The following is a 27,545-nucleotide window of genomic DNA, read 5'->3' on the forward strand; positions in this document are numbered from 1 at the left end:
CTCTTGCGTGTTCAGTGGTGTGTTGAAATGGCTATGATGCTACCCATTGCTGCGCCGTTGGGAGTGAAGAAACGCGGCCAACGTGGGAGCAACAAGATGCTGACGATGGCGAAGAAAGTGGAGAAGGCGGCCGACCTCAGTCTGAAGTGGCTCGGGAATTTTCTATTTCCAAGCAAACTGTCTCGGAAGCGTGCATGTGTGCAGACTAGACAGTTTTTCGGGCGATAGGGCCTATAAAAGTGCTCTTTTTAGAGTGAATTTGTATTTTCTGACTGCTGATTATTCGGACTTTTCGGCTGTTCCGGTCGAGTCCGAATAAACAGTCGGCGACTGTACTTTGAAATTTCCAATTATTTAAATTCTAATCTAGGCAAACTCAAATATTAGACGTGCTCGAATATTCACACAAGCCTATAGAATACCAACTAGCCTGTTCAAACTACCAGTGATTTCACTGGGGACTGCCGATTTGGAGCAATTTTTGGAGCAGTTCAATTTTAGTTTTGGAGCACTTTGGGGAAGTAAAATATTGGTTTTGGAGCACTTTGTAGCAGTAAAGTTTTAGTTTTGGAGCAGGTAAGCTTGCGACTGGGAGAACCTTGGAGCAGTAAAATTTTTGTTTTGGAGCATTTTGGAACAGGTAATCTTGCTATTAGAAGCATTTTACAGCACTAAACTTTTAGTTTTGGAGCAGGTAATCTTACTATCAGGAGTACTTTGGCATAGGTATATATTCATAATGGAGCACTTCAGAGAAGAAAGTACCTGAAACACTTCAATATTAAATGGACGCTGACCTAGAACAAAGGATCTTGCAAGGTTGTGAAACACTTCGAGAACTTTCACGTCATTCTTTTCCCCGTCTCAGGTTCATCATTTGGAGATAAAATATCGGTTATACATTTATTTATAAATTACTTCTGAATTTCGCACTGATATCTCTGCACATGATACCACAAATTTCAATCTGTATTTTTTTTACTTTAGCGACATTCGCTCAAAGTAATTCGCTCAAAGCGACATTCGCTCAAGACTTAGAATGTTAAGTCTAGAGCCATCCCAGAAGTCAGAAGTCAGAGCTATGTAGGACATAGTAAAAAGACATCAGAATTTATTAGGTCAGAGCAATTGATGCATTCATGCAACTATGTGAAGCCACACGAATTTTCTTTAGTGCGTTTTTTAGCTTACTGAGAGAGTTCTCGTGGCAAGCATGGTGATTTTGGAATTATGAAATGGTAATTTACTCATGTCGAATCTCATTGATTTGAACACGCTTAATTTGAACTTCAACTTAATTAGAACTGACGCTGTGGTCTCGTCAAGGCTATGTGTATTCCAATTGGCGAAAATGCCCTGTAATTCGCATGCGCAAGCACTTGGGACGATTAATTCGAACATACCTTGCCACGAGAATGCTCTCAGCACTACGCCGAATCTCACGGCGCGCACCTCTGACACCTCAACGCTGCACGCGAAGAAGATAAAGAAGAAAGGAAAGGCTGGAGCGGAATGTTTGCGCTCTCTCAAATGCATACTGGCCAACCTTGCAACAGATAAATACGTCAAATTCCCGAGCGGGGAGGGATGTGTGGGGGGTTACCGACTTTTTGTAAAATTCGTAGCTGTCATAGATTTGCCTTTAGCGACAAGCATAATAACGTTTTGCCGCCGTAAGACAAATCAGCGCGCTGAATCATTTTCCCCCATTTTTGGCACAAAAAAAAAAAACGTCGGGAAAAACATTAAAGGGGTGGGGGGACTGTGGTTTTATAATGGCTTGAAGTGGCCCAACACAAGAGGGTAGAATTTTCCTCCAAGGCGAGAGTCTAAAAGGAGGAGCGCAAATGCTCCCAGCCAAAATTTCGCGTCATCAAAACAACTACCAAAATATATTTTCGTCACAACAACTCGCATTTGTCTTCCTGAGACACACGTCAACGGATGGGATGGCGCAGCTGGCTGCCGCGAACGTGCAAGCCAAAGCTTTGGCTATGCTCCCTGCTAGATTTTTTGGACAGGAACAGCAAAATGCTTTTAGCCTTTTTTTATACCGCCTTTCGTCCTACCGCTGCGTCAGCCACGTACCCTTTGAGCTTGTAGATCGCTATCGCATTGCTGCGACCACGGTTTTGTGCGCGGCAATTGGCGGCAAACGGCAGTTTTGTTTTCAATCCACGTGCTTTCAAAACTACGTCGTTTTATGTATCTATGGTCGCAACTACCACGGCTTTCTCCACAGAGTTTGCAGAGAGCAGCATTGCTATGGCTGGCCGAACGTTGGCCGCTCACATACTTTAGGAGTTCTGTCAGCAACGTCGTCACCATACATGATTGAGTCGAACGACCGCAGTTTCGTCCACAGCGGTTGTGACGAAGACAACCACACGCAATGTACAAGACAGTGCGTGTGCAGGTCGCACGTGCGCTTCCGAAGCTTCGAGCAAGCTGCTCTTGATCGGCCCTCGTTCGACGGTTTCCGTACTAAAGTTCATATCACACGCCGTGATAAGAAAAAATGTTCGAAACATTCGAATTTTGGCTCAATGAACACATGAGTTTGGCTGGACAATTTCACGAATCTGTATCTGTCGTGGTTTCGCATCACAGAGACTCAAGTGTAAGTTTAGATGAACGCCTCTCAAATTCGTTTATAGTGCGGTGGGCTCGCAAAAAGCCTGGAGCGGACTGGCCTGCATTTTCGTCAATGCAGCAAGATCTTGGACACACATTTTGTTTTTCGGGAGATTTTTTATGGCAGACCTACGCACGGAAGAAACGGTCGCGATCCGGGAGTTTCGCGAACAATGTGGGAGACTTCGAAAGTATGTGATGATAACACCAACACATATAGTTTTCTTTTCTGGTGGCTGAATATAGCACAACGTGGTTTTTGCAGCCTCCACGACCAGCTATGGAAATGCGTCGTAGCCAATTGCGGAGCCCATGCTATTTTACTAAATTTATTTTTTTCTATCGGAAATGAAATATTTTTCGTAAATTTCAGGCAAATTCGTAAAATCGTATGCGCAATCGAAATTTGTTCGTACATTTTGCGGGAAAATCGGACAAGTTGGCAGGTATGCAAATGCCGATCTGGTGCACGCCTGCGCCACGCTTTTCCCTTTTCCGTCCCTGCCACGTATAAACCCTTCTTCTTTGAAGGTCGCGTGCGGAGGAATAGGAAAAAAAAAAGAGTTGTCGCGGAGTAGTGGTGGTGGTAGTAGTGGTTAGAAGAGGAAAGAGGAAGAAAGGCACCCAATTTTTGCGGCCCGGTAGCAAGTACGGCGCAGCACCTCCACAGAGTGTTGACTCTCTCTCAAATGCCGATCTGTGACGCGCCAGTGCCACGCTTTCCCCTTTTCCGTCCCTGACACGTAGAGACCTTTTATCCTTTCAACGCCGCGCGCGAAGAAAAAAAAAAGCTGCGGCAGAGTGTTGGTTATCTTTTAAACGCCGATCTACTTCTCTTCACATGGGAACGCTCCTCTTTCTTGCCACGTGCTGGCCACGCTGAGGCTACAACGCAGAGCGTAGCAGCGGAGATGTAGTCGCTGTCATCATCTTAACACCTAGTATATAGGTGTTATAGGCCTGTTCGCAGGAAGGTAAAGAATTCTTTCATTAGACTCGAATGCTATCTCCAGTAATTAAAACATTATTTATAATTAAATACTGCGACGACTGGAGTGCCTAGCGATTTTATTATTTCTGATGTCGTGCCGGGAGCCAGATAAAACTGCCCAGCAAGCCGCATGCGGCCCGCGGGCCACAGGTTGTGAACCCTGAGATGAACGGTTTGGCGCAGTTTGGTGCAATTTCCATCTATTTCATCAGGCTGGCGCAGCAAGTCTCGTTTGGCGCACTTTGGTGCAGCTGGCACAGAAGTGGGATCCCTGAACTCCTAATCTCACCTGTAGAATTGCCCAGTCCTCATGAATCAGCCACTCGGGTGTGTCGGGCGAAAGGTCTAGGATCGGGCGAGCCGCCATGAAGCCACCTTGCTGGGCAAGTGGCCGTGAGGGCAAAGAAGTCAGGCCCTTGGGGGGCAGCTGGCCGGCCCCACACACCATCAGGTTCTTAACTTTCTGGAGCTTGGCCTCGCGCCGCATCTTCAAGATGGCCGCCGTCGGCCGATCGAACAGAGACTTCGGGATGTGCACGGCATCTTCCTTGCGGCTCTTCTGCTTGCGTGCCGCTGTCACTGCACAACAAAGGTGCAGCAAGCAGTTTAGCCAGGCATCCATCAAACATCCACCCCACCTGCTGCTGAAAAAAACTATGGCCCAACTGAAATATCTCAGCAGAATATAGCGTGTAGATGTTGTCGGCATTACTTGAAACTCAAAAGTGTCTCAAACCACCTCCAGTAATTTTCTCAAACAGAACTTTTAGAGTTAACACATTCATCAAGATCAGAATGACAGCACGAAAAACAATGCATAACATGGCAGTGCTACCAGCCGCAGTGTCATCACAAATTCTAGGAAACAACTTTTTTCTTCTCTCTGGACCTTTAAGTAATCTCCAGAGCTAGCCATGATGTCAACATTCTGGTCTGTTTATGTCATCCACTAATAGTCTGCTCATAGGTATGCGTGTTCGTCGCTCTTCCTCCTCGCACAATGAGGAGCACTCGTCTAGGAGGAGACACGAGCCTCCTAGAACAGAGCATAGCGAATGGAATAGTGATACGGGCGAGGACCTCTTTTAGATGATCAGGCGCATTCAACTCTACCATTACGGCACCATTTCAAAAAAGTTTAGTGGCTACACATTTGTTGAAGACGCATGCACAACACCACAACTAAGTTTCGATCTCTAACTGCCGTATTCTAGAACGTCCCTTCGCTCAACGCTTCATCTTCACTCGAGAAAGCCGATGGGAGCGCCGCCGCCTCTAGGCAGGACAAGTCACTGCATATCAGCCATAATCTGCTTCGATTTCAGAGTAGCACAGCGCCATTTTTAGCTGAGCAGCGGCGCAGTGCTCAACTCTGTCAAGTGAAGGGTGAAAGTCGAGTCGACGAGCGTTTGTGAATACGGGGGTAAGTGTTTTAGGGCCCCTTCAAATACTAGATTCTTTATTCTGCACATGATTAAATAACAGTTACTCCCTGGTTTCACATTAGCGATTTTTAGTAGTAATGCTTCAGAAGTGATCCGCGTGGCCTCTTCTCAAACAATACGAACAAGAATAAATATCCTTAAGAAGCATGCAACATGAAAGTTCCTTGTAATAGAGAATGAGCACTCCAAGTGCTTTTTAGCTAAATTACACCTGAAATATTTTTTTTTTCTTCTGGCTTCACAATAAGCTAGAGCAGCCTTATTTCGTGCTCATGACCACATATAGGCCACATTACTGCACTGTTATGTAGCCATGAAAAAATTTCCAGTGAAGCACTCTTAACCCAATATCAACCGCAACTACAGTAGACCCTCATTAGACGTAACCTGAAGTGACCAAGAAAATATTTTCAGTTTACCAGGAGTTCTATTTGCCAAGAGATGAACTGGGTTGCCGCATCTTGGTATGAAACCAATCATATCAGAGGTGGTAGCTCCATTCACTCACTCAATCATAAGCACACGCATACACAAGCACACATGCATACATACATGCACACACACACGCACTAAGCGATTATACGTGTAAAGAGATTTCTGTTTACTGAAAATCTACCATACTACACTCATACCCCAATATAACGAATATGGATATAACAAAATATTATTTACAACGAAGTAAATGAAAATTAGTCTTGCAATAGATACGATGTTAGGAATAACATTTAAAACAAGTTTTCGGATATAACAAACTTATTTTCTTGCAAGATGCAACTTTCTTATAATGAGGTGTAAAGGCTGGTGCACATCGGTGACTAGCAGCGGTCGCGTGACCATTCGCGACTGGCGACCAAAAAGCGACTGATGTTCACACCGGCACAGGTTGCATGCGAGTGACCGGAAGTCGCAAAGCTGGAGACTCACATCCGGATCTCATATCAGAGAGAACTCTAGAGACCGGCACCGATCAGCTGATCGCCGCCAGCTCAGTGAGCGGAGCAAACCGAGCGTGCCACATTTATTGTTTTTCGTCCATTCTCGCACAGCGTTCCCAACAGCGTCAAGGAGTTCGATGCAAGCGAAGAACAAGAGATTGTAATGGTGCTGGTGCGCTGTGCCATGGTGTCAGCGCTGGCAGCACAGATGCCTCCAAGGAAAAAAAGCCGGTGGTGGGTGTGGCCGTTCTTTCGATAGCGAGACTTGGCCGGTCATGCAAGCCGCCTGCTTCCCGAGCTGCGCTGAGATGACGAGGAGTATTTCCAAGAGTCGTACGCGTTCAGAAACGCTCTTGAATTTATCTCGACTTGCCACAGCCTCCAATGCAGCACAAACGCGTCTCAAACGCGATGTTTTAAGTCCTTGCCAAAGCATGAAGCACAAACGAGTTCCAAACGCGCTGCATTGAAGGGGGTGACAAGTCAAGTTCAAGACAAAAAACGATTCTGAATATGGGGGAAAGATAACGCACAATTTATTTTCTCTTTACGTTGACGGTGTTTAGCTTCTTGCGAATGCAGCCACGTAAATTCGACACTTTGCTCGAGCTGCTGCGCCCCGCCATCTCCAAACCAAGTATTCCATAGTGGTTATGGTGCCACAGACCCAGAGGAACGCACTCTTTTGTATCTGGCGGCAGGAGGCCAGTGCAATAAAAAAACAAGAAAAAAAAACAAAAATTGAGCATCGCTGATTGGCTCTAGAAGCTTTGCGACTGCAGTCGCGCGACTGAAAAATCGATCAGGAAGCGAGTAGCCAAAGGAGTCGCTTTGCGACCGTTTGCAACTGTTCGCAACTGTTTGCGACCAGTCGCAAATGGTCGCGCAACCGCTGCTAGTCGCCGGTGTGCACCAGCCTGAAGTCTATTAGCAATACGTTAAGTGCAATGTTGACGATTTTCTATACATTGTTTTTAATCCTCCAACAACCGTAATCGTCTTATAGACAGCCGCATAAAAGGACAATGAAGGTGACGTCTAACCTGTGGAGAGTGGGTCAACTTTCAGCCTCTTGGCCTCCTTCTTGATATACACAGCGGGCAGGCTAGATTCCGACATGACGGATGGCTCGTAGAGAAAACCCACGCTGTAGTCTATGTACAGATCATTCTCCTCCTGAGGTGGTGTCGGAGGTGCCCAGATCTGGTTGAAATTGATTAAGGGCAAAGAGGAGAAACAGTCATTCCAAGTTGCCGAGAGGGAAAGAAACGGCCACAGAATCCTCTCACATCTTCCTGCTAAGGTGACTCTGTTGCTACAACATTCAGCTGTCAAGAGCACCGACGCCTATGACTTTGATGCTCATCAGAAATGCATTTCAGCTGACACTACAGATAAACACTTGCACATAATGATTTTTGTGTAGCCAGCCAGTGAACAATCAACAGCGTGTTCTTTTGGAACACTGAATCTGCAGAATCAAACGTCTAACGAAAAACCGGGTGGTTGTTATTTTCCCTGTTTTAGAAAGTATGAACTATTTAAGCAAATAAAACAATAGAAAAGGTCCTTTAAAGCAAAATGATGTCAAGTATGGCAAACAAGCCATATTACTGCAAACGGTACGAAATGGGAGCAGAGGTTAAGGAGTACATGCTACACATCCTTAACTCTCTGCCCGTTTTTGCCCTATAACAAATCTGAAGCAAACAAGCTTTTGTACAAAGTGCAAGTGTAAATTATTACAACAGTGACACCAAACTGTTACGAAATTGCTACATAATACCAGCTGTACTTTCCCAATGCCCAAGAGCTATTAAAAAATGCTAGCTAAAATAAGCTCAAGAGCTAAATCCCAGACCAGAACGGTTCATTTAGTTGACAGCTGGTTAGGCATCATTGACTTATTATTTTCATTTTTTGAAAGATACATACCATGGTACAATACCATAAGACAATGTAACATTGGTATATATATATTTTTCTGAAGTTCAACTTTCTTAATGGAAATATAGAGGGTGTCTCAATTCTCAAGTAGCACGATTTAAAAAAAAAGAGAAACAGCATTACTCGAGGCGAACCGAGTGAATATTCTTCCCAATACACTGAAATAGCTGCTACAAATTTTTTTGGTAATAACTAGAAACTAATTAGTCTAACAATATTTGTAACTCAAAAAGTACTAGCTTAATTATCAAAATGTCGATGAGACATTGGTGTATTTCAAGTTCAACTTTCTTATTAGAAATATATATATATGTATATACCTATATTCTTGTGTTCATTCTTAGTCCTGTGCTGAAATTCGCATGTGTTTTGTTAATGCCTCTGTTGTGTAACGAATTTTGAATCTTCGTGAAGTTGCTGCAATCAATGGCAAACCAATCTGAATTGCCAAGGCTACGGGATAGTTCACTTTCTTCCGATAAATGAAGAATTTTTCCACTGAATTGATTTTAGAAGCTTCTTGCAAAGCTTACTTACCGGCATCTGTTCATGCCCATTCATAGAGATGTATATCTGCAGAAAGAAAAAGGAAAAGGGGAGAGAGGAATAAACTGAGGAGTGATCGGCTAATAGGGGTACTTAAGAAGTAACGTGTGAACCAGTACAGCAAAGGGCATCTTGCTCACATTTCAGTCTCATCATGCCAACACAAGTGACAATATTTACGGGCTGAAATATATACGTCATTGAGTGCAATGGGTCAATTAAGTTTTACATACCCTGCCCAAACACAAAAGCAAGATTCAAAGGCTCCACAGAATTTTCGGGAGTCTATATGGGGCAGTGCAACACTGCAGGAAAGATGCAGAAGAGGAGAAGAAGCAGCCTTGATTTCGAATCACCTTATGAAGATTTGTGGGGTTTAACGTCCCAAAACCACTATATGATTATGAGAGACGCCGTAGTGGAGGGCTCCGGAAATTTCAACCACCTGGGGTTCTTTAACGTGCACCCAAATCTGCGTACACGGGCCTACAACATTTCCGCCTCCATCGGAAATGCAGCCGCCACAGCCGGGATTTGATCCCACGACCTGCGGGTCAGCAGCCGAGTACCTTAACCACTAGACCACCGTGGCGGGGCGAATCACCTTATGAAGATGCCTACCAGCAACTGCACTATATAGAAATCAAAAGGTCAGTGAAGTTTCATTTTGTCACAAGGCAAGCCCTACATACAAAAGCACAGGCCCCTTCAGTAGCAGGAGCAGGATCAACAGCACAACACATAGCCCATCATGTCTATACAGCTCAAGCTTCAAAAATAAATTTCACAGTAAACCCCACCTTTTCCTATCCTTCTAACATCAATGACAGCTATGTGGCACGGAGGTCGTACTTATGAGAAATGTGCCTGCTTTGCATGATTGTAATCTATGTGCTGCATTCAATTTTCTAATGCAAGTGGCCAATGCTGATAACACTTTCAAAGTACTTCATGCATCTGATGCAGCATCCTCCCTATTATAGTGCTGTGTTCCGCATATTCCTGGAAATGTTTGGGTCAGCCATTTTGTGCTTAGCTACAGTGCAAGTTGTGGTGGCTGGTTATTCTGTTGCATTTCTTTGAGAGTGCTTTTTTTTTCTGTCTGAATGTACATGTGTGCACGTACACATCGTAGGCAAAGGTATCTGCCAAAATTTTCCTTTATTTACTCTTATTGCAGTGTCTCTGAGAAATTATACTTTGTACCAGGACTTCCCTTGACTGCCATCATAACATTCCCAGCAAATTTCAGGCGAGCACCAATTTCCGCTGAATTTGCAAAAGGCTTTGCACAGTTTCAGGCTTTGATAAGTCTGGCATGTGCACTGGAAGTACACTGCATCTGCTTGTTTGGGCATTATCTACCACACTTCTTTGGTACCTGCTCGGAATCAGTCAAGTTGAGACGCGAGTGTGCAACAGCTAGAGCTTCCTTGCTCTGCGAAAGAAGTCTTGGCATGTCCTTCCAACGGAATATTCCATCAAGTTCTACCATGCAACAAATTCCATTATTAAATATTTTCACGCTACCCCTAGCCCTTCATGAGGTGTCTATACAGAAAAAAAAGCCCGGACTCAACCATAACACACCATTACTAAATACCTCACCTTATCTGAACACTAAAAGTGGCAGTCGGTTACACTAGAATTGAGTACGACACTGAAGATATCCGGCCCAGAAAGAATTTCGGGGTTCCGACAATTCATATCTCGAAATTATCGTTCTCTGAGAGCAGAGTGAACATGTTGCCGCAATGAAGAAACCCCATGCCCTGCCGATGAGCTCTGCGACCACGTTCTGTGTCAACAAGCTAACCACCCTATGAGTCGGCAGGTCAGTAGGACTGTTGAGAAGAGATCTGAAGTACTGCTGCATAATGTGGACTAATTGACCCCAAGTGCACTACCAAAAAAAAAAAAAATCCATTAAAGTTGAAGAAACAGTTTCGTCTTTCATCTTGACACGATACGAAACATGCTTGTTGTCACAGACCAATTGCTAACCAACACCTCATTAGAGTATTTTCGTTGCAGCCATTTCCACATATATCAAAGGAGGGCATCCAATCCGCACTTCTTTCTCATATCTGCATCCCTAGCTCCATTCCATGGTTATCTATCTTCAGAAAACAATGGCACATTCATCCGTATCGAGCACTAACCCACCAATGTATCTTGATGTGCACTTCTATTGTGTTTCGTCCACTCCAAGAGAAAAACTGTCGTTTAAAGTTTATAATGTAACGTAACCTAAGATAAAAATGAAACTTTGTAGTGATGCTTTTACACAAGCCTAGCACAGGATCTAACGTTGTTAGCCCAACTCGTAAAGAAATCCTCCCAGCTGGCAAGAAATCGGAACAGTAGAAAAATTATGCCTTCCCTCCCTCCAGTTGAACATTCTCTGCAAAGAAGTTCCCTCTTGCTTTAGACAAATGCTGTGGGGCTTGTTTCCTGAGCGATTCGGCATTCTCAGTTCATTAACTGTGTAACTAAGCTACACAATCGTACAGGAATGCCCAAAGATTGTTTCTACTGGACAGGTCTTGCCTTGCATATGCTGTAGCAGAGATTGTGGGACCCCACATGGACAACCATTTTCTTTACTTTGTTCTACAGTTTTTTTTTAGCATTCTCTCTATTATCTTCCTAAAGCATCTCGCTATTTGGTTCCATTCAACACTTCTGTGTCTGTGACAGCTAGAGTTTTAAAGGGTTAATACGTTTTCACAGCGCACATTCATTATTTTCTGGCTACTTTCAGCATCTCTCAAGTGTAATGCTACACATTCTAACGAAAAGACCAAAGGTCCAAGTAGCAACTTCATTAGAAGTGGAAGCAAAGCACTCTACAACAGAAATCTCTCCCTCTCAGAGATAACGAGTGTTGCCTAACAACTTTCATACATCCCCTGTCAACATGAATGTAGCTCCACAATTGAGACTTGTTTCAAGAACACATACTTGAGGAACCTTTCAGAGCAGCATCCGACATCATATCAGGATTGTTCAAAATTTAAAACATTATAGTCCTTTTTTTTGCAGTTTCATCATTCCAAGCCCCAAACTATTCTACTGTCCCCCATGTGCGATACAAGCCAACGCAACTCCTTCAAAAGTTGCCGCTACCGTCTCATAAGCCAAGACAGTGCTCTACAAGCAAAAGTGAAAATAACTAAAATTTCCCATAACTATACTTTCAAAACTAATGGATGGTGCTTTCAGTTCCGCAGTTTGAATCGTCAAATGTAGCCTAGTGCGAATATTCGAATGGTTTGAATATTCAAACGAATAGTAGAGTAATCGAATTCGCTTCGCTTCAAATTTAATTTGTTGAAAATTACAAAGTATTGAGAATGAACGAATAGATGTATATTGTCGCGAGGTGAAAATAACAGGATACAGGACGACGGTGCGACCAAAAAAAACGAGGTCTGTATTAACAGAACAAAAGAGCAGCCGCTTCGACATCGTCTTCCTCGGAGGAACCGTGGGTGCTGTCCACGCTCATCACTTCGTCATCCTCTGTCTTCTTGTCTGGCCTTTAGTCGTGACATTAGCCTCCCATTCAAGAAAGCATCATCCCAATGCTTTATAATCAAAGTGGTTTGTACTCGTTGGAAACGCATCAGTTCATTCGGAGAAATAAGGCTTCATCTGTACCACGTGCACAATTTCTAGAGCATACCTTTGACACCTTAAGGAGTGCGCAGTATCAGGAACCACCTCTTAATTAATGAAACTGAGATGTCGTAGAACTTTATAGGGGCCGAAGTACCGTCTTAACAGTTTTTCTGAGAGGCCACGGCGCCGAATAGGAGTTCATATTCAAACTTTCTCTCCTGGCTCGTAGGAGACTGGTCGGTGACAAAGGTTGTACCGTCTTTATACGTAGTCCCGCTGGCGACTAATACGTAGGCGTGCAAGTTGTCGGGCTTCTTCGGCGAGCTGAGTGATATAATCAGCATCCGTTTCGGCGTCTTCGCACTCGTGCAGCAGCACAGTATCCAGCATAGTGGTAACTTCACGACCATGAAGAAGGCAGAATGGCGTTGTTCTTGTTGTTTCTTGATGAGCCGTGTTATAGGCGAACGTGACATACGGCAAGATCTCGTCCCAGTTTTTATGCTCCACATCGACGTACATGCAGAGCATATCCGCAAGTGTCTTGTTGAGACGCTCTGTAAGACCATTCGCTAACGGATGATACGCCGCTGTTCGCCGGTGGGATGTGCCACTAAGTCTTAAAACCGTCTGTAATAGTTCGGCTGCAAATGCAGTTCCCCTGTCAGTTATTACCACAGACGGAGCGCCATGCCTCAGCACCACATTCTTTACGAAAAATTGGGCTGCTTCACTTGCCGTGCCCCTCTCCAGAGCCTTGGTTTCGGCGTAACAAGTGAGCTCGCCTGTGGCTACTATAATCCATCTGCGACCTGCCGATGAGGTTGGAAATGGGCCCAAAAGATCCATTCCGACTTGAGCGAATGGAGTAACAGGCACGTCAATAGGATGGAGGAGGCCTGCTGGTTTGACGGGTGGGACTTTTCTGCGCTGGCAATCAAGGCAAGTCCGAACATAGTGTTGAACGATCGCTGTCAGTCTTGGCCAGTAGTCTTCTGCCTCACTCTGCACAATGTACACGTGTAACCCAAGTGGCCGGATGTTGGTTCATCGTGGCACGCCTGTAATACTTCGCTCCTTAGAGATGTTGAGACGACGAGTAAGTAGTCATTTCCGTGAGGCGCGAAGTTCATCTTATACAGGATATCGTTGCGCAAGAAAAATGAAAAAAGCGCTCTCGCAAACAGTCTAGGTACAGCCGAAGTGCGACCCTCTAAAAAACGTATTATGGGTTCTAGTTCGGGGTCGTCTCATTGCAGCTGTGCGACAGTTGCCGTGTTTACAACTCCGACAAAGGCTGTATTATCATCTTCTGGCGTCCCAGGTTCGTATGGCACACGAGAAAGGCAATCAGCGTCTGAATGTAGCTTCCCAGATCTGTAGACCACCGTCATGTCAAATTCTTAAAGCTTCAGGCTCCAGCGCGCCAACCGTCCTAAAGGGTCTTTTAAATTCGTCAGCCACCAGAGGGAGTGATGGTCGCTGACAACATTAAAAGAACGACCATACAAATATGGGCGGAATTTCATAACGGCCCACACTACCGCAAGGCACTCTTTTTCTGTGGTGGAATAATTTTCTTCAGCACGTGAAAGAGCTCTGCTCGTGTAAGCAATTACTCGTTCGGCGCCATCCTGCTACTGCACGAGTACAGCTTTTAAGCCGATATTGCTAGCGTCGGTGTGCACCTTTTAAGCCGATATTGCTAGCGTCGGTGTGCACTGTTGTCGGGGCGTCATCATCAAAGTGGGCGAGACTGGTGGATTCTGAAGGCGTTGCCGCAGCTCGTCGTTGCTGTTCTTCATTCCATACGAATGCGACGTCTTCTCTGGTAAGGAGGGTCAACCGCGAGGCAATGTGCGAGAAGTTCTCAATGAAGCGGCTGTAGTATGCACACAGTCCTAAAAACTGTCTGACCATCTTTTTGTCAGTTGGGAGCTGGGAAATTTGTAATCACAGCTATTTTTTTCAGGGTCAGGCCGCACACCTGAACTATTGACAAGATGCCCCAGGAACAGAAGCTCTTCGAAGACGAAGTGGCATTTTTCCGGCTTAAGTGTTAGTCTGGCGGAACGGATAGCTTTAAATACTGAGTGCAGTCACCTTACGTGTTCGTCGAATGTGGCAGAAAATACGATGACGTCATCTAAATACACTAAGCACGTCTGCCACTTGAGCCCTGAAAGTACGGTGTCCATTAGCCGCTGAAACTTGTCGGTGCTGAGCACAAGCCAAATGGAAGTACCTTAAATTCAAAAAGGCCATGAGGTGTTATGAAAGCTGGATCCATCGACGAGAAATAACGCACATGCCGTAGTCGATCGTGTGAACCGTCGATACGTGGAAGTGGGTGGACGTCTTTTTTTGTCACCTGATTCAGCTTGCGGTAATCCACGCAGAAACATAAGGTGCCGTCTTTTTTCTTCACTAATAAAATCGGCGAAGCCCAAGGGCTTTCCGACGGCTGAATAACGTGGCCTTAAAGCATCTGTCACACCTGGTTTTCGATGGTTTCACGTTCTCGCGGAGCTACCCGGTACGGGTTTTGCCTGATGGGTCTGGTCATGTAGTCCGTTATAATTCGATGTTTTGTCAGTGGCGTTTGAAGATACCTGGACGTCGAAGAGAAACAATCTTCAAACTTGTTACTAAGCTGCCTGATACTTTGCTTCTGCACCGGCAGCAAACTTGGGCCAATATCAACAGATAGAGGTGCGGGGGGGTAGATCAGTTGAATTATCTTTTTCAAGAGTTAGGCAGTCTGTCATCTCGGCGAGCTCTTCTATGTACGCGACTGCCATGCCCCTCGTTAGATGTTGGCGTTCAGAGCTGAAGTTCACAACAAGGACGTGCGTGTGTCAGCATTTTATGCTCACAACGCCTCTTGTGATAGATAAACCATGGCTGAATAGCACTGTTGGAATTTGCTCGGCAATATTGTCAGAATTGCCTGACCTGTCACATGTCACAGCCACGAATGCACTCGACCGCGGTGGAATGGTCACGTTGTCGTCGAAGACGCGCAAAGGTTTACATCGCTGGTCTGTACAGAGCCCATCCGAAACTTGATCTTGGGCCATCCAAAATGAAGCCGATCTTTCAGGAATGTTGATGTTGATAACGGCGCCCTATTCACGCAGGAAGTCCATCCCCGAAATCAGGTCTTTGCAGCATTCCGGTAAAATTACGAAAGTAGCGACGAAATCCGAACTGCTGATATTTATTCGAGCGGTACATTTGCCCGTCGGTGTCACCAATTGGCCCCCTGCGGTTCTTATGTTCGGGCCCATCCATATTGTTCTGACTTTCATTAGGCAGTCAGCGAGTTTAGGGTGATAATACAGAAGTTCGTACCAGTATCTACCAGCGCTGTTACTGGGCGTCCGTCTATACAAATGTCTAGATTGACGCTTACGATTTCCATTGATGTCGCTGACGTCGTATCGTCCTTGGTATCGTTCGTCATACGATCCGTGGTGTCATTCGTCGTATCGCGTCGTAGAGATGTTGGGGGTGTGATAGCATCTCGACGGGCGGCAACCTTCCCCCCCAAAGGTTGCTGCTGTTAATTTCCCCGACGAGGGCTAGGAGATCTGCCCCGGACCACCTCGGCGTAACTGCACTGCTGCGGCGAGTTAGGTGCTGGTGAAGGAGAGCGGTGTCGACGATACGGCACATTGGGTTGCTGTGCTTGCGGGCCCGCACTGCTGTCACGGCGGTTACCGAAATAAGTACGAGGGGAGGTTTGTAGAAAGTACTGATGTCTAAGGTCACGGTACGGGCAATTGCGGAAAATATGGCCGGCTTCTCCGCAATGGAAGCAAAGTGGTCAACGATGCGCCACAAGTCCGTCTTACGGATGATTGGACGCCTGGTGGGCATCCTTTGCGACCAAGATTCAGATTTCGGCGGAGTGTGCATCGGCGACGTTTGCATAGGCACGTTAGACTTTGGATACTGCTGCGGTGGATTGGAAGCTGGGGCCCACGGCTTGTTGTAAGGCCCTTGGCCGACGTCGCGATAAGCCAGTGGTGACGAGTTGTATGTCACTAGAGTGGGTCGACAGACGGCTGATACGTAGCTTACAGACCGCTAGTCTGTAACGAAATTCGGGCAACAAAAACGCCTGGCGGAGTTCTTGCCGCACAACTACTGCTACGCAAGCCATGGTATTTTCTTGCGGAGTCACAAGAAGGTTTTGGATCTCCTCCCGAACACCTCACGAATGAGTTCACGCAGAGGACACTCACTGCCGGCAGTTAAAGCAGAGAGGCTGGGAGATGTGTTGTTTGGTTGGTCATGGTATCGGCGCCGTTGCTGCAGTGCTCGCTCGATTGTCCTAACCTCTTTCACAAATTCCACTACACTTGCTGGCGGGTTGTGTAGGAGACCGGTAAACAGCTCTTCTTCGACGCCCCTCATCATATGTCGGAGTTTTTTACCTTCAGGCATCTCCGGGTCAGCCCGCTGAAATAGGCGGGCCATGTCTTCTGCAAACATGGCGACACTCTTGCTTGGTTTCTGTATGCGTGCCTCGAGCTACAGAGCGGAATTAGGGCGGTTGGTGTTTGCGAATGTCCCGAGAATTTGCTGCCGAAATTCATTCCACGAAGACAACGTTGACTCGTGGTTCTCGTACCACGTACGAGCGCTGTCTGCCAAAGCAAGGTAGACGCGCGATAGCTTTTGTTCAATGGGCCAGCAGTATCCACTGCAGCAACGGGTTGTGGTGGCGGACTCTAAGAGCCAGGGCACGGAGGTGCCCCAAGCATCAGTTGGAGAAGTCCAGCACCTCTACCAATGTCGCGAGGTGAAAGTAACAGGATACAGGACGATGGTGCGACAAGGAAAAACGAGGTCTGTATTAACAGAACAAAATAGCAGCCACTTCGACGTCGCCTTCCTCGAAGGAACCGTGGGTGCTGTCCACGCTTATCACTTCGTCGTCCTCTGTCTTCTTGCTTGGCCTTTATCCGTGACAATATTAATGCGCATGCAACCACCTATAAAGGTGATTTCGCTGCACTGTAAGGGTGCGAAGCCGTGAGAGCATCTATCCAAGGAAAATCCGCACGGCCACGAAGCCCCATTTCAAAGTTGAAGGGGCCCTGCAACATTACTTAAACACCTTCAGAATAGGTAGTCGAGGCTACCGAGAACACGCAAGCCAAATATCATAGCGCAGCACGCAGTGTTCAATTCATCATACATTCTCGAAGTTAGCTCAAGATAGCTTTCTCTTCTCTCGACAAATGATGCCCCAAGTTCAAAAACCACTTGACACAGCCACTGTATTAGCCGTTCGCTTATTTGAGCATGGCGCGCTAGTTCATTACTAGGGCCGCGGTGGGAGGCCACGACTTGTCCAAGCATACGTGCGCTGTCGCACTGATAAGCCATGCATCTGAAGAAAAAAAAAGGGAGAGAAAAAATGCCCAAGCTGACGAGGCGCATGTGATGTGTAGCGTAGCCCTAGTGGCGGCCAACCAGCTACAGAAAAAGACGACGAGCGCAGGTGGCTCGTGGCGAGGGAAGCCTGGAAGTTCCATGCTTCTAGCTGGCTGGACACCATGGCCGCTGTTCTACTTCGGCAGCTCGCTTCCTCCTGTAAGTCTCATCTGCTCATTTAACCTGCAACGACGGCACGTCTACGTCGAACGCCATCACGTCGCTACAGATGTATTTTTTCCCCAATGCCATCGCTTCCTACTTAGTTTACAGCACTTTCGTCTGAACGAGACATGAGAGAATGCAACTGCAGCGTGCAACAAATTTTTGTAACTCCGCTCGTAGCGGACAGATTCTAATAATCTTTACGGCGATGCCTTCATGAAGCAATGAGCTCTTTTAGTGAATCCGTTGTACGATTACTTGACAAAGTGTTGCCGGGGGGCCCCTTTATATAAACATATTACCATCAAATCTTAAGTTTAACAGCTTGTTATGCTGGCTTATATGTTCCAAGTACGGTAAATTTTAAAATATTTTATATTTTGTAAGTTCTCATACCCATTCTGCTAAAAGTCAAATCCTGCTACCACTCAAAGTTGTTTTGACTGCCTCTGAACCCGAAACAATGGCATGTGCTCAGAGGCCTTGCTTCAATATAAAAAAAAATGTCATATACACTATTCGTATTTGATTCTAAATTATTCGACCAAAATCATTATTCGCTTCGAATTCGCTTGGAAACTGAAATCCCCTATTCTCACAAGCCTAGCAAAATGTCCATATCTTTTTTTTTTTCTTTACAGCATGTACGTCCAGTGGCTGCACAGCTGCTTTCCCAAGTACAAGCGATAGTTGACAATCGCATGCAGCTGAGTATTTGCATTTGATCCACGTTCTCTAAACTTGAACAAATTCCATGAATTGAAATTTTCCTATCAGTAATCCAACCGTGTGCTTCAGTTAATGAAGATGTAAAAACAATGTGGACAGAATTTTTATAGGATGGAATCAGCAGCCAAGGAGATCTGGGTATGAGAAATGTCAGAACATTCCAGATAGATGATCTGAATTCAGCTTGCCCATTCAAAAATTTCACAGATGATTATCCAAAGCACCAGAGGTCTTATTGACCATGTTAAACTCTGCCATTCTTGCTTTTCTAAGACTATTTTAATAAGTATCTGCCATACAAGCCAAATGACACCCACATGATAGCAAATCTTTTCTTTACAATACAGCAATATCTGGTGGCATCCCTATGGCACACCAGCAAACATATGCATGCTTGCATTTCACTCTTTCAAAGCTGCCGTGAGGGTAATGTGCTGACGTTTGGAAATCTTGCATCTGCTTCCCAGCAACATATTTAAACATAGATTAGCTACAGCCTGAATTTGTCCGAAAGTAGCTGCTTTTGGAGGATGTCATGACTGAGCCCATTTGCCATGCTGCTAACTTACGTGGACCAGATTGGAAAAATGCACAAAAGTTATGACACTCGCAGTAACTCTGTTGTAGCTATAACGTCCTTCAGAAAGGCTTTGCACAATTACCTTGAGCCTCAATTTCGCTTTAATTTTCCATTTGTCTATCCTATAATACGACACACCAACTAAGCGGACTTTACTACACAAAATTTTGCAAGAATATTTTCTTCCCTTGCAGTGAACTTCTCCTTTCACCAATTAGTGGAGTACTGGTCCTATCGACTCTAGCATACACCACTTTTCAGTGCAACATTAGAAAAATTCTGGCCCACATATTGTTCAGCAGGTAGGGCACCCACTGCAATTCAATGGTGCTTGCTTGCACAGCCATGCTAGGCAAGTTCTGGCTTGCAGGGTGTTTTCACTGCCTGAAGCTGGAATACCCCTAGCAGTTCTGGCATGCACCACTTCAGTGAAGCTCTGGCAAAATAAAAATATTTTCAGCTTTCAGCTAGGGGCTTTTAGTAATCTCCAAGAAGACATATATTTCAACAGCCCTAAGTAGCCTAGAACTGCTGAGAGCAGCACCTATCCTTCCTCCCTGGCTGACAAGAGTGATTTTAATGGCTGCCTTAAATTCAGCTGCACTAAGCAGGTTATCGTCTAGCGCACTTGATAGCAAAGAAAGGAGGTTGTCTGTACAATGTGTTTCATGCTTACATGAAATTACTTTTCTTCAGAGCTCAACAAAAATTGCCAACCACAGAATTTCTAGTTACAGCACTATCGTAAAGCAAAAGGCCTTTTCTTTCCTCCAAGCAACACTGCACAGTACTGGTATCACACTACATCGTAACTACATCGTAACAACGGTAAGGGCAAGCCCAAGATTTACAGGGCTTTCAACGAGTACCGAGTAAGCAGCAATGACAGTCAAGCTGGAAGTGAGGAAAGGCCAATGCACAAGCGCACGCACATCTTGCTCTTCGCACCCAAATGCATCTCATCTCTTGGTAGAGGTGGACTGATCCATGGCCCGGCCATCTTTTCAAGTTTTGGTGCCAGACAATAAAAAAAGTATCAGAAAAATAAATACAGGGGGGAATAACATACACCTGTGAATTTATCAATTTCTGCCAATGTTGATAAAAAAGTGCAGAATTTTCGCTCTGCCCCCCAAAAGCAAGCAGAGTGGGATCGAACAGATAATACAGAGCAAAAAAAAAATTTCCCTGCTCCAAATTATAAGAGCTGGCCCAAAGAAAAATGACGGAAGCAAGACCGTCGTCAGAATAATGCTAAGGCCGAATGTGTACTGCAGATGAAAGTGAAGAAAATTAGGCTGTACGGCGCAATTAAATGATAACCTATCTGGGCATGGGAAAGCGGAAGCATGCTGCAATATAAAAAACAACCAGCTGTAGTAGATAGGGTGTGGGGAGAAAAAGAAAATAGAAAAAATAAAACCTGGCGGCCAACTCTACCAAAAGAAATGCTGCATTTAGGAGCAAGAGTGGCACAGTGCGACACCAAAACCTGAGAAGGGTGCTCAACACCTCTCTCCTTCTCTCCCAAGAATTGAGACACACCAGAGGCGAAGAGAAATTGTGCATCATTTTTTTTATTGAACATGCTTTTGCGCTCTAGTTTTTATTTATTTTTCGTCCTCTCAACGACCATCTCTCAGCCACAAAAAAAAAGAGGGGGGGGGAACAGGTGAAGAGAAAAACGTAAAAAGGTGGTGGTGGTGACATTTTGTGCCCTTTGCTCATAAATAGCAAAACAGATTGGGGAGGGGACAAAAAGAGGGGGGAGCACAAACGAGGCCGGCAAAATGTAAACAAGGGGGACATTTTTGACAATGTGATGAATACACATACACACTGCACAAAACAAGCCATAACAGTCAGCGCGTGCACACAGCACTGCAAAAACAAAATCCGTGCTGTGCACGCAGCCACCGAGTGCACGCCCATTCATTCTGTTGCCACCGTATTTTGAAGGACACACTCTGTGGATGGAAAGAATTACACAATTTGCCAAGCATGATTAGAGGAGGAACGTTTAACTAAAACGAAAATATCAAGTGGCATGACAGACTGGAGAGAAAACGAGCTGCCAGCATAAGCAGCGAGAGCACATCTTCTTATATCCATTATCGAATGTATCAATCTATGCTTCCCTCAGTGCCCAACCAACTTGCTTAACCACCTCCCCACCACGTCGACTCCGCAAACCCAGCTTGCTCTCCCAGTTTGCAAAAGGGCATCCGCTGCTGCTGCCACACTTTTCTCCCCCAAATTATTTCTTGTAAAATTTTCTAAGATTTACAGAGTCCTTCACACTTTTTACCACATCACACGTGCCGCAGAAATTAAACTGTCCTCCACACGTGGAACACACACATACCCGCGCTATTTACAAAAGAGAAAACAATAATAAAATTAATGAGCTAATGAATAACTTTACAGTCAGTTCATGATGTGCCCCAACCCTTCCTCTTTGAACAACCCTTCCCGACCCCAAGGTAATCTTCAATCTTCTTTTTTCCTACATACACAGAAGGAATATGAACAACAAATGCTCCTTGATAACAGTCAAGAACACCGACGAATCTTTTTTTTTTTTTTTCCTTGCACAGTTGTTCACTCCCTGCTACGTCTCGAACTTCTCGAATGCCGGTGCCGCCGCCGAGAGCGGCCACTGCTTCCCCTCGTTTTGGATCGAGGTACCACCTCGTCGTCATAGTCAGCGGTGGACTCTATTACGATTGTGGTCTCAGCGGGTGGCGGAACCAAGTCTGGACCTAGGCTATCCATGATTACCTCGCCCACCACAGGTATAACCAGCGGATCCAAGTCAAGCTCAATATCTGCAACCTCTGGCTCCCCATCATCTATAATGACCTCGGCATGTTCTTCCTCAATAGGGACATCCACATCTGCGAAATTTTCATCACCCTCCACAGGTACCTCCACAACGTTCTCTTCTTCCACCTCCTGAACTTCAACAAGACTTTGTAAAACGCCTTTCTCTTCTTCCGCCTTCTCGACACAGATCTCTAGAGCTCTCGTATTGGGCCCCTCTCCGCCTTCAGCGTCCATCTCACCTGCCGCTAGCCGTGAAAACAGCTCGGGCGTCAGCTTGGACACAAATTCAGCAAGAAGGTCAGGTCCTATCTCCTCACAAAGCTCTGGATCCAGCACGAATTCGTAGACCTGCTCTTCCTCTAGATTGTACTCCTCGGAGAGGGCCATCTCCTCCTCACCTCCAGCCAACACAACGTGCTCTGCTGTCTCATCCTTAACAATGCCTTCAGCCACCACCTCAATACCCTTTTGCGCTCCCATCTCCTCCACAGCCAAACTATCGACATTCTGTTCGATGGCCATTTCCTCAATGACATCGACGGACATTTCCTCAACACTCTCATCAACTACTATTTCTTCAATCATCTCTTCAACAATCTCCCGATGTTCGTCAAGCACAGGATCTGTGACAACTTCATCAGATACAGTTTGTTTTTCTGCAGCCTCTTCTGGCACTTCAACTTTGACCTTAACTGACTCGAACACCGGAACTGGCCGTTCCGGTGGCAGCTGCATTGGCTCAGTTTTTACGACCTTGGGCGTGACAGCTTCCGAATTGGTCTCGGCCGCACGCGCTCTCCTTGTTCGAATTACCAGATTGGGATTCGAGAATGGTTTCAACACTGTAGGTGAGCCACCAGAGGAATTTGGTGGTTGGACTTTGGTCCTACTTGGACTGTTGGATGTGTGGGGCTTCTCAGTGATGGGGGCGTCACCAACGTGATTGCCCACTGGCTCGGAACCTCGAACTCTTGTGGTGGGCATCGTGCCCTTGCTGCCCATACGCAGCCCCTTTTCTAGCATCTGCGCTTTACTGGCAGGTCGGAACACCGCCTCTGCCGGAACGTTAGATTTCTCTGCGAGACTTGCCGCCAAAACCTTCGTTACCGATAGTGTGCGCTCGACGGACAGGTCTTTCTCTCCGCGCACAATCTTCTCTGTCGTGGAATGAGGTGGCGGTTTGATGGCAGATGCATTTCTATCCAACGGTTTAATCCTATCTGTGGCTGGAGGAGGTTGCAATTTAGTGGCCGAGACATTTTTGTCGGCAACCTGCACCCTATCGGCTGATGGAGGAGGCCTGATGTTCCTGTCAGCAGCCTTTGCCTTGTCCAGAGTTATAGTGGCTGGGGGCTTGATGGCGGCCACAGTCCTATCTGTAACCCTTGTCTTATCAGCAGAGGGATGATGCAGATGACGGACAGACAACGAGTGGAGTTTATCGGCGACCTTGATCTTTTTGGCGACCTGGTTCTTATGCTCCGGAGGATGCTTATTGGCCACCTGTGGCCGTACCTCCTCTTTTCCTGCTGCGGAAGAATGTAATGCTTTGCAAGGAGCTGCACCCAACTTGTGCCGGGTACGTTGGTGTGTCGTCGCTGGCTGTACTAGTGGCAACAGCTCGTTATGACGGTGATTGTGCACAGGAGACAATGCTCGCTTTTTCTTGTGGGGCACAGTTGTTTCCTCCTGCTGTTGCGGACCTTTATCTGTTGTAGAGACGGCAGCCGCCGCACGCCGCTTACTGACGCGCTTGGGCGTGGCCGCCGTGCCGTTCACCTGACGTGCAGCCACAACCCCACTTTTGGCCCCCCCTACACCACCACTACCACCACGTGAAGATCTGCGCTCGCGACCACTTTTAGGCACCTGCGTGTAGGCATCCTCGCGCGAGTACACCAGGGCAGGAGCCTCCTCGTCGTCTCGGTAGCCAGCGCGCCGCTCTTCCTCCTCTTTGATGGCCTTGAGGCGGCCCAGCTCCCAGTCCTTCTTCTGAGCCTCGATCTCCTCCTGCAACATGTGCACATCGCAACATTTTTCAACCATGAATCGGGCGACAAGGCAATTTCCTACCATACAACCTTCATATTTGGCATAATACCGTGCACCCACAAATGTGGACAGAGAAAAAGAAGGAAGAACACCTTGTTTCCCCGTGTCCATGCTTGTGTGCACACCACATGCTGTCAAATATGAACAGGCAGCTATTTACGCTACTGAACACAACCTTCCATAAGCTAAAGAAACCCTAAACCGCACAAAAATGAAGTGAGAGGAAGAAAGAAAAGGCTCTGTCGTGGTTACTTTAGGCAATATCTGCTGTTGCACTGTGGTCATTTTTTTATTGGCGGCACATGTCTAGAGATGTAAATTTGTACAATGTAGTTCCTGCTACTACACTGTTTAGCGCCCCTGCTGCAATCCTAGCAGGCATGTATAAGTGAGGTTTTACTGAATAGAGGAGATGAAATAAGATATTTTTCAATCAGCCCATAGGCATTGTATAGACATTATTCCCACGAAATGCCCTTCATGTTGGAAACGTGCTCGCCAGATCCACTCACCTCTGCTTGCTTCAACTGTTCAAGTGTCAGCGGTTCTTGAAGAGACTCGAGGAACTGCATGGCATATCTCTCCACAGGCGTAAGCTGTTGCAAAGAAAATAAGGACAGACACTGTTAGGAACCGGCCTTTCATTGGCGAGGCCAAATCTCAAGCTACACCTGTGAAGCACATGCTGAGAGATGCATGTGGACAAAGGACGAATGCACAAGGCTCAGCTTATCTGTTTCCTGCATCCATCTTTCTTTGTGTATGCTTTCTGGGCATGGCTTGCCCTACCAATGTAAATAAGTAGGCAGGTTTGCCTAAATTTGCATGAGCCCAACCTCACTCAAACAGAACAACAGTTGTTCCTTCATTTGAGCACAGTATTGACTGGCTGCTCTTGGTGACTGTTCTTCCACAGGTGTTGCACCACCATGGTGTCAGCTTTCGCACCTTAGCTGTGCCAACTCTGAGCTTACCATAAAGTTGGTTACTTGGACACGAACCAGACAAATCGAAAAAAAAAAAGTGCCTGATCCCTCTTTCTAGGGATCCGTAAAACACGAGAGCAAAGCGTGTTTTCACAGAGGTAGTTGAGCGTTTATTGTTCATTGTTTCGCCACAAGGCAGAAGGAATGATTGCTACAGCGGCAAATTGCAAAGTCACGTGAAGAACGGCAAGGAGCTGCATCTCGAAACTTGCAGCGCGCCCCTCAAGCAGCAAGCACGCACATGAGCATAGAAAGGATGAACGGGAACAAACAACTGTCAGAGCTCACCTCTTAAGGGGGGACATGGTGTGTGTGGAGATATTTTCTGTATTTGTAGACCAAACATCATTAAAATATACATGCTTATGTAGTTTTTCCTACCAATTTCAAATATGCAAAAAATTTTTATTGTAGGTCAATTAATTTAGAAGATACACAATTCCGTCACTTGTGGCGTCTTGAATTGGAGGGAAACACCAAGCTCTTGAAGCGAACGAACACAGAAGTCGCGGTCGGTACAAACCAAACAACAACAACGTACATTTATTTAACTAATTTAGAACGACGATATCGTCTGCCGAATAGATACACCAATCGTTATCAACACGCTAGGACATCCTTACACAATATTACTATACACTCCAAAACAAACACAATAACATGACAAACACAATAACACACCCAAGGCGTCGTCACCAACGCTTGACTTACCACGAGGGCCCCCGACGCGCAGCCTGCGGTGCCACGCACCGGGGACCCACGCTAGAGACGATTCGCGGCAACCGCCACACGCAAAAGAGACTCACTCAACTCTCACCCATCGCCAAGGCTTGCCTTCCGCTAGGGGTCACCGCCGGCACTACCACTCTACCAACTATGATGATCATAGTGGTGATCAACACGAACACAATGCCACTTACTGCAGTGTTGATGTAATCCAAAATGCGGCTTTTGGGCGAGCCACGTGTGCCACGCAGCGCAAACTTAACAAGGGGTGTTAGCCCCCCCACCCCCACACTTTACTGTTTTCGGAGAGAATAGAAAAGAAAGTGCTTATCAAAAAGTGCAATACTGTAAGCAGATTTCAAATTAAAGAAAAACTAGTGATTCTGCAGATGATGAAAGTTGAGGAGTCATGTCATGGCTATCACATACAAAGAAATTTAATACCTTTTAAATTTATATAGGCAGCAAATGGAAATTTTGCTCTCAGCGCTTTGTAATACACTAATTAAGCTTTATGTTAACAAAAAAATATTGCTCTGGCTGTTCTCAATTGCAAGATATCAACCCGACAAACTAGTAAAGTCACCAAAAAGCACATTTTCAGAAAACTGAGAAAAACAAAACTCATTCATTTACATAACTGCACTTGAAAATGCTCAGTATGCACAGCGCATATAGTCCTTCTGACTATGAGTCCCTGTGTGGCGCTTTGTCGCTTGTCGCTTCTTGGCTGATGCTGCCGTGCACCGTTGATCCTTTTCAGCCATGCGGCTGCGGCTTTGCCAGCTGGTGTTTAGGCTCAGCTTTTCATAATGTCTTCTGATGCCTTTTTATTACCTGCATTGAACTTGAGCCCTGCTTCTGCCACAGCTGTCTCCACCGCGAATAGCGAAGCACATCGCTCCTTTGCTGCCAGCGCTCAGATTATTGAATGCAGGCATTCGTTGTTATTTTGGGTTTTCCCACGCTGGCATCGTTGCAACAGCTTTCTGTCTGACAAGTGCTCATAAATGGGAAGTAAAGGTTGGCAGACATGTGGAAGCAGCTTTCGACGATGTTTGGGGAATGGGCTCCCCCTTGGCCTTTGCCGCATTTTGTTTGCACCAGGAATTCGGGCCAGGTGGGCACAGAATGTGGTTTGCTGCGTCATCACTGGCCGTGATGTGATGATATATGGCCATCACTGCTGTGTGCATAGCATCAACATCACCACTGTGTGTCTTCAGAGCCCAACCATAATAATTGGTGAGCTTGGAGATCAGATCTCTTGTCACGCAGCCCTTTCCCCCAAGACTCTCAAGGCCAGGGCCTTTGTGTTTTGCAATCCAATTGCCCAAAGCAGTGCTCATACGCTTTTGGACATGATTAATGCAGTCCTCTTTTTCCACTGGGATATACCCATAAACCTTATCATCTTGTAGCGCAAGGTAACTGCGTCTGTCCCCGTCGCAATGCACCGTGGTGTAGCGCAGATTGTGCCGCTCAAGTGACCTCCTGAAGAGGATGAGGGCAGCCTCAACCTCCATTTCCCTAGCCTTCTTGTCACTGTTTTTCTGAAAGTGGTGATGTTCCTTCCACGCTGCATAAGAAGGGTCACCTTCCTTTGGGCCCGACTCGCATGCAGCGCTAAAGTTGTTCAAAACAACGAAGTCAAGCACTAGCCCGCTGAACAATTCTATGACCGGGCCGAGACCAATATGCGATGAATGACCGCGAGTCCTCCATGTACATACATACATACATCGCGGTATCTAACGATACCGCGATGTTTCCCATGTGGCCTATATTAAGTTCGGCGTAAAGTTCGCGAACCGACCACGCGCAGTCACTCGTCAAATTGCGTGCAGCACCATCGGTCGCAGGTGCCAACTTCCATCTTCACGTAGTGCTGCCACGTTTTCGTGTGAAGAC

The 27,545-nt window shown here is 46.1% G+C and overlaps 1 protein-coding gene across 6 annotated transcripts in view; it reads right to left on the reverse strand.

The window, feature by feature from the left end:
* Positions 1-27,545, reverse strand: part of dom (domino helicase) — a 182,152-nt gene that overhangs the window by 34,410 nt on the left and 120,197 nt on the right. For 5 of the 6 annotated variants that reach the window (XM_075889019.1, XM_075889017.1, XM_075889018.1 and 2 more), the window contains exons 26-30: positions 24,435-24,518; positions 23,740-23,880; positions 8,490-8,525; positions 7,049-7,208; positions 3,915-4,204 (exon numbers count right to left, since the gene is read on the reverse strand). In XM_075889019.1, the coding sequence (XP_075745134.1) occupies positions 3,915-4,204; positions 7,049-7,208; positions 8,490-8,525; positions 23,740-23,880; positions 24,435-24,518 (711 nt within the window). The remainder of the gene's footprint in view (positions 1-3,914; positions 4,205-7,048; positions 7,209-8,489; positions 8,526-23,739; positions 23,881-24,434; positions 24,519-27,545) is intronic. The other variant, XM_075889020.1, reaches the window with a different exon arrangement.

This window comes from Rhipicephalus microplus, chromosome 3 (genome assembly GCF_043290135.1).
Source record: "Rhipicephalus microplus isolate Deutch F79 chromosome 3, USDA_Rmic, whole genome shotgun sequence".
NCBI classification, from domain to species: domain Eukaryota; kingdom Metazoa; phylum Arthropoda; class Arachnida; order Ixodida; family Ixodidae; genus Rhipicephalus; species Rhipicephalus microplus.